The sequence below is a fragment of the Haliaeetus leucocephalus genome, unplaced genomic scaffold, assembly GCF_000737465.1.
Source record: "Haliaeetus leucocephalus isolate CR32 unplaced genomic scaffold, Haliaeetus_leucocephalus-4.0 Scaffold251, whole genome shotgun sequence".
NCBI lineage: Eukaryota > Metazoa > Chordata > Aves > Accipitriformes > Accipitridae > Haliaeetus > Haliaeetus leucocephalus.
Genome location: NW_010972687.1, coordinates 3376472 through 3383304, shown reverse-complemented (window position 1 = coordinate 3383304; position 6833 = coordinate 3376472). Strand labels below are relative to the sequence as shown.

Below are 6833 nucleotides of genomic sequence, written 5' to 3'. Positions count from 1 at the left end.
ATGCAGTGTGAGCATACACCTTTCTCCCAGGACTTTTGCCTTAAAAACAGATTTTTGTATCAACTCATTCAAAATGAGTACCTCTCCCAGTGTAGATTAAGCATCCATGTGAAATCTAAAGAAATATTACAAGATTCTGTGGTATACTGTGGGTGTCAAATGCATTAAAACTTATCTTTTAAAGCTCTGTGAAGCTCAGCATTAAAGTTGGGTTTTTCCATGTGTCAGAAATTGATTATTTTCTCCTTCAAAAAGCAAACAGTTTCTTTTCATTGGTCCTGTAACCAGAGAAGGAGGTATAGATAAAAGTAATACATTGACACCTCTGTCAATGCCTAGAGCAGCATGGATGCTTCAGACATGCATGGCATAGACATGCCGAGTATTATAGTACCAGGATACAGACGTTTGGAATTGCTTTTCCATCTTAGAGGGGATTCAGATCTGTACCTTTACTCAGTCTACTCTATCATTTATGCTGGCATAATATAAAAAGGCATCTGAGTCTCTCATGCTGAAACTTTCTAATTGTTTAAAATTTATTTCCCCAGAAAATAGGCAAATTAATCCAGTCAGTGGGGCACTCTCCTTGGAAAGAGGACCTTGTAACATTCCTGGACCATTTAAAGTATTTTTCATATAAAACATATGCAGTTACCCTTTGGAGTTTGGATTCTTTGAATCTGCATCTCTGAATGCATCCATGATGTCAACTGTCATATATCATGTGCTGAAATAACTTTAAAGAATTGCTTTGACTTAGGGCACTCGGCTAGGAATGGAAGTCACAGACCCTGGTCCCCTCTCTGATTAAGAACAATTGTCATAGGTCAGCCCAAATGTTCATCTAGCCCAGTGTCCTGTCTCCAACAGTAAGCAAACAATGGATGCTCTAGAAAGAGTAGGACAGGAAAAGCATGCAATGATACTTTCAGAAATATATTACTAGCTTAGCAAAACTGAGCAAGAGGTAGCAACTTTTTATGGAACAACCTTCAGTGGACTCATCTTACATGAATTTTCCAGTTGTTCTTCAAGCTCATGTAAAATCTTAACACCCTCAACATCCTACGACAATGAATTGCAGTATTTAATTGTGTGCTGTGTGAACTATCCCCTCTTTCTATTTGCTTTGAACTCTTTTGATGACTCCCAGTTCTGGTATTAAGAGAAAGAATGAGCAAGTATGCCTTAGTCACCTTCTCCAGGTCCCTCATGATTTTGTATACTTGTATCATGCACCTCTGTATGTATATTGCTTTCCATGCTGAAGAGTCTTAGACTATTGAATTCCTACTTGCACAGAAGATGTACCTTTGATTATCCCATCTGATTCTCTCTGTACCCTGCCAGTTTTCATATATCTGTTTTCCGGTGTGAGGAACTTGCAGAACTTCCTGATGCAGTCTGGTTTCCTTAGGATTTAAATAGGGCCATGGTATTTTCTTTTACATTTTCTGTTCCTTTCCTAGTAATTTTGCTTTTTTCACAGCTAATGACTATTAAGCCAACATTTTCATAGAGCTATCTACAATAACTTCATAAGAATCCTAAGTTCAGGACCTATTGTTATTTGTATAAAATCAGGGTTATTTTCCCCATACATATCAGTTTCCATACATCAACAATGAATTTCACTTTCCATTTTATCATCGGGTAACTCAGTGTGAATGTCTTTCAGCAACTCCCAAATTGTCAGCTATTTTTTTTTATTAGTCTGGATGACTTAATGTTAGTAAACATTTGTCACTTCCCTGTCCGTAACTCACCTTTTACATACCACAATCATGAATTTCTGGATACCCAACAACAGTCCATGTGGTAATCTGCTGTGAAAATTTGATATTTATTCCTGTCCTTCCTTCCCTCTCTTTGTCCATTATGTGTTTTCTCCAACGGCTGTTGGACTCTGACTTTGTAGAAAAGCACCCAGGCCATGTGGCTTATTTGACACTTTGTGAAGCTTACATTTGTTGTTGCTCTGTAACAGCATAACTTCACTAAAAAGCATAACTCTTCTCCACATCCCATTTTGCAGTTGACCCGTTTTGGTACATGGATGTGAATTTGAATCCCTTTGAGCTGAAGTGATCTTGAACTTAGATTTCCTTCAGAGATTCTGACAAGGGTGCTCTAACCATTAGTCTTTCCTACGTGGGCATTGCCAGTGACCACATTGTATAAGCAGAGAGGGAAGGGCACTGATCCTTTAAACAAATGAGTAACATACTTAAATACGTCCAGGAGAGGGGCCTGTAGACAGTAAGTTTTGTTATTTAGCATATAGATGTCTAAAATTATACCTGGTTTATATAACTAAAGCTAGTTAATCTACCCAGCTTTACTGCAGAACTTTGTCAGCAGAACTCCAGAAGCAGAGGTGGCACTTTACTTTTCAAAACTGAGACTATTACAGATTTCAAGCACTTTACAGGGATGACTATATCTTAAAATAGGCTTTATGGATAATGATTTAAAATAAAGTCTTACAGCAAAAGGGGAAATCTGATCCCACAAACAGGAGTAGCAAAATTCCAAGCAGATTTGCCAGTTTCTAGCTGGAGAGACTTCAGGATTCAGTTAATGGAGCCCAGAATTTCAATTATAACACTGGTAGTTACATCGTAGCAGGTATCACTGAGATCAGAATATATCCACTGAAACACTACTATTGTATTCAGGCCAGAAAACACATTAATTCTAGAAGTCTTACTGCATTTGCTTTTCTTTCTTTTCTTGCATGCCCTATGGACTCATAATACACAAAGCGATGCCTCAGTTAGAAATAGTTTCCCATAGGTAGAAATAATAATCACTACATTAGCTAGCCACAGTAAATCAGAAACACAATGGGGTGGGATCAATGCCTTTTCTTAGGCCTCTATTCTTCTAACGCTAACTTTTAATTTGCTACCTTTGGCAGTCTAATGATACAAAGATTAAGCTTGCTTGTCCTGCTTGCATCTGTTTCTTCCGTTTACAGCCATCCTGCATGCACCCAGTCAGTAAAGGCTCAGCTGCCTTTTCTGTGCAGAACATATATGGGCTTTAATCTGGAGGCCAGCGGTTTCTGCATGAGGTGTGCTGGTACAGTAGACAGACAAAATCTTGTAGCTAGCACAAGACTGTTTTCCTGTTTGATTTGTCAAGTGAAAATCTTACCTTTTACCAGTTTACACCTGCTTTTCTGCCTGGAGGAAAGGATACTATTTTCATTTCTGTGCATCTTGTACCATCATCTGTTTTTAAACAGCATTGGTACCAGTTTTGTTTATGTATTGGCATTATTGGTTGTTGATACAAAGCTTGTGTAATGTTGCAAAGGCTACGTTTAGAGATGGAGTCCTTAAAAATAAGGAGGAAGTGTATGAACGAGTCAGAAAATACTTTCTAATTAGTTAATCTTCCCTTTCCCTCTGACAGTCTGAAATTACCAGCTTCTAACCCTCTACGATTTTCATTGTACGAGCTACGGAAAAGAGCACCGTCTTTTGGTCACACGAAGTGTCGGCAACTGCCTTGGCAGTTCCACTGAACCCTCCGGCCGGGAGACCCCTGGCCTGAACTCCCCGCTCCCCTAAGCTGCCGCTGATGAGAGAAGCTCACCGCAAACAAACCAGCAGCGGGTATTTAGCCCCCAAATCGCTCTCTGAGCCGTCACCCCCGGAGCGTCCCCTCCGCCTGGGGGTCGGACCCTCAGACACACCGTCGGCTGCAGCCACACACCTTCTCCTGTCGCGACACACCCCCTGCGCTGGGCGCCCTGCCCCGGCAGCCGGGCTCTGTCGCGACATCTGCCGCGACTGCCCGACCGGACCCGGCCGCCGCCCGCTCCCGGCCCCGGGGCCGCCGCGGGGCGGCGGGGGGGGGCCGGGGCGGGGGGCCCACTGGCTAGCCCCCCCTGCAGCACCCAGCGCCGCGGCGCGAAGCTTCCCGGACCCGCCTGCTTACAGCAAATAAAGTTTTCGCCCGATGAAATTTAGAAGGTTATCCAGAACCTTAAAACCGTCCGGAATCCTCTGAATAATTCCCGGGAGGATTACCTCTTCTGCTGCGCCGGATCTCCCGTCCCTCTTGCCCCTTAGACCGATGTGAGGGGAAAACTCATCTTCCCTAAGATGATTCGGAGCCCTAGAGAGCAGCCACATCGAGAGCGGTGGAATGTGTTTAAATACGAGCTATGTAGAACTAGTGCTATTCGCGATTTATTTGGGGGACTGCTTTCTTTATAGGCAGCTCGTTTTTAGCAGCAGAAGTATCGACTTGGCTCCCTGCCTAAACCGGAAGACAGCGGAGTAAAGAAAAGCTGAAGCACTTTTTTTTTTTTTTTTTTTTTTTAGCTTTTCTTTTGGGTGTCTGATTACTGCTCGGTTTTTCTGGCTGCAAGATGTTTGAGGCAATTGCCCTTCTAGTCCTATTTCCAAACCGTGATACCTCATTAGCGATCCGTGTCTCATTAGCATCACGTTATTAGTAGTATTTTTTCAGCGCTAGGAATGTTACAATTTTGGAAGCCAAGGTGTAGCCCCCCTCTAGAGCAGAGGGAACAACTGGAAATTCAACAGTTCCAGCTGGCTTTCAAGTAGTCGAACGGACCCCGCGAGTGTGCGTGGGGAAGGAACACTTTGGACCACCGGCACTCGGGTCCGAACCGGTTTGCCTTTCCGAGCGATCGTTTCTCTGTCTGGAGGTCGACCGAGAAGGACCAGCCAGGAGCTGGGACGGCGACCCGGCGTCTCGGGGCACGGCAGGTCCGCCGGTATCAGGCGGGTAAATCCCAGACTGGGGCTGGGATCCAGCTCCCACTGAAACCAGTGGCAAAACTCCCATTGGCTTCAGTGTGGTGGGGATCCCAGCCGGTGCCCTCTCCTCAGACCCGGCCGCCGGCGCTTCGCCCTTGAGCTGCGGGTAGGTGAGAGCCGAAGTGCCTCTGCAGCAGGCGATTTACCTGTCAGAGGGTTTTTTCCCTTTCCTCCCCTTGCTTTGTCGCCAAGAAAACTTTTGGGTCCATCTGTCAGTTTGGGGAGGAGGGTGGCGGGAACGGAGTGCGAACCTACGCTACGAGCACGCGTTTCTTTACCGGTGTGAAGGGCGAGTATTTTAAACAGCAGCACCAGCAGAAGCAAATGAATAGATGGGCTTTAATGAGCATTGGTGTACAGCAGGGCAGACAGGGTACGGCAGCAATCACTCACAAACCAGCCGGGACTCATCAAGCAGTGCGTCGCTCTCTGACTTCTGATCCCTCCGGTTTACACAGACCTCTTGTCTGTGGGAAGGTTGTTTTCGGCAAAGTGCTTTTCCCGAATAATTTTTTTAACCGTTTTTCTGTTGGCTTTCCCCCGCCCCCTCCCTCCCAGCAGGTTTTAGTGTTCACACTCACGTGGAAGAAACGCCAAGCAACACATAGAAAATAGCGGTATCCGTGAGCGGTGAAAGGTGATGTGAAAAGCACAATCTACGAATCGCCGGGCCGGTTTTATTTTAATGAGAGACTAGGGAATTCGGACACTCAGTCACAGCTCGAGAGGCCAGGTCACACTTCAGTCCCTCCTACGGTATTGCCCTCCGATGTGAAATATCGGGACGGACTGTAAAAGTGTGAGGGGGAAGGACAAGTAAGTGATCGTTAGTTACAGGAGCCCTCCGCCGTCAGCGCCGTTGTCATTTAAATCCCCGCTAATTAATGGAGCAATTTAAAGCTTACTCTTTAAACAGCGAGCGTTACACGTCCTGAGGCCCCGCAGCTCGCCAGGGTCCAAGGCAACCGCTTTGCCCACCTCTTCGGGAGCAAGACCTACAGGGCGGCGGGGCAGAGGTTTCCCGTCCCTCGGGGGAGGGGGAGAAGCAGAGTTCAGTGGGGGGGTTACCCTTCTGCTCCCCCCCCCCCCCCCCCGAGCCGCCGGGAGACTGCAGCCCCTCTCTTCCCCCCGGGCCCAGAGGTTTCGCGGGACCTCCGGGCCGGCCGCCCGGGGAGGGCGGGGGGGGGCTCGGGGGGAAGCCCGGGCTGCGGGGCCGCCCCGTGCCGCGAGGGTGGCGGGGAGACCTCCCCTCCCGGCCCCTTTCTCCTCGCCAGCCCCTTTGGCCGCGGCTGTGACTTGTCACATCACCTCTCCGCGCCGCTAACGATATGTAAACGACGACAAAAGCTCTTACCTGCGACCTGGCTCTCAAATAATCTGATTGTACACAACATAAACACAGACACCAGCGGGGTATAGTGATCAGATCGGCCGGGTTTCCGTGCCGCACGCGTGCCCTGGGCCCCCGCATCCTCTCCCCCGGGAGCCTGGGGGCCTCTCTCCCCCCCGACCCCCTGCCCTTTAGGAGTGCACCAGGACGGAGTGGAGGGGGCCCTTGCCCTCGGGGGTGTTGCTCGCGGTCTGTTCCAGCAGCGAAGCAGCGGCCGGGGCAGCGGCGGGGCAGATCTGCGAGGCGGCGACCGTCAGAGCGGGGATGGCCGGGGCGGCGGGCATCGCCGGCGCCGGCTTGATGGGCACCGGGACGGCGGGCATGGTCTGTGCCGGCGGGTGGCAGAGCGCCTTCACGGGCACCCCAAAGGGTCCGTAGTCGGGGGACACGGGCACGCCGGCCACGGAGTCCATCACCCCCACGTGCGGCCACATGGAGCTCACCACGCTGCTGAGCTGGCTGGGCACCGGGTAGCCCAGGTGGTGCATCACCGAGGCCAGCGGCAGCCCGCCGGCCTGCAGCACGCCCTTGTAATCTCTGCCGATGATGTTCTCGATGGCGAAGGGGTGCTTGAAGCCCGAGGGCTGGCTGCTGCCGTAGGGAGAGAACTGCGGCAGCCTCCCCACGGCGGCGGCGGCGGC

General features: G+C 49.2%; 1 protein-coding gene across 1 annotated transcript in view; it reads right to left on the bottom strand.

Moving 5' to 3' along the window:
* Positions 1–6323: 6323 nt before the first annotated feature.
* LOC104832504 (forkhead box protein B2-like) overlaps positions 6324–6833 on the bottom strand; it is a 787-nt gene continuing 277 nt past the window's right edge. Inside the window, exon 2 of the mRNA XM_010568735.1 lies at positions 6324–6776. Coding sequence (XP_010567037.1) covers positions 6324–6776 — 453 coding nt within the window. The remainder of the gene's footprint in view (positions 6777–6833) is intronic.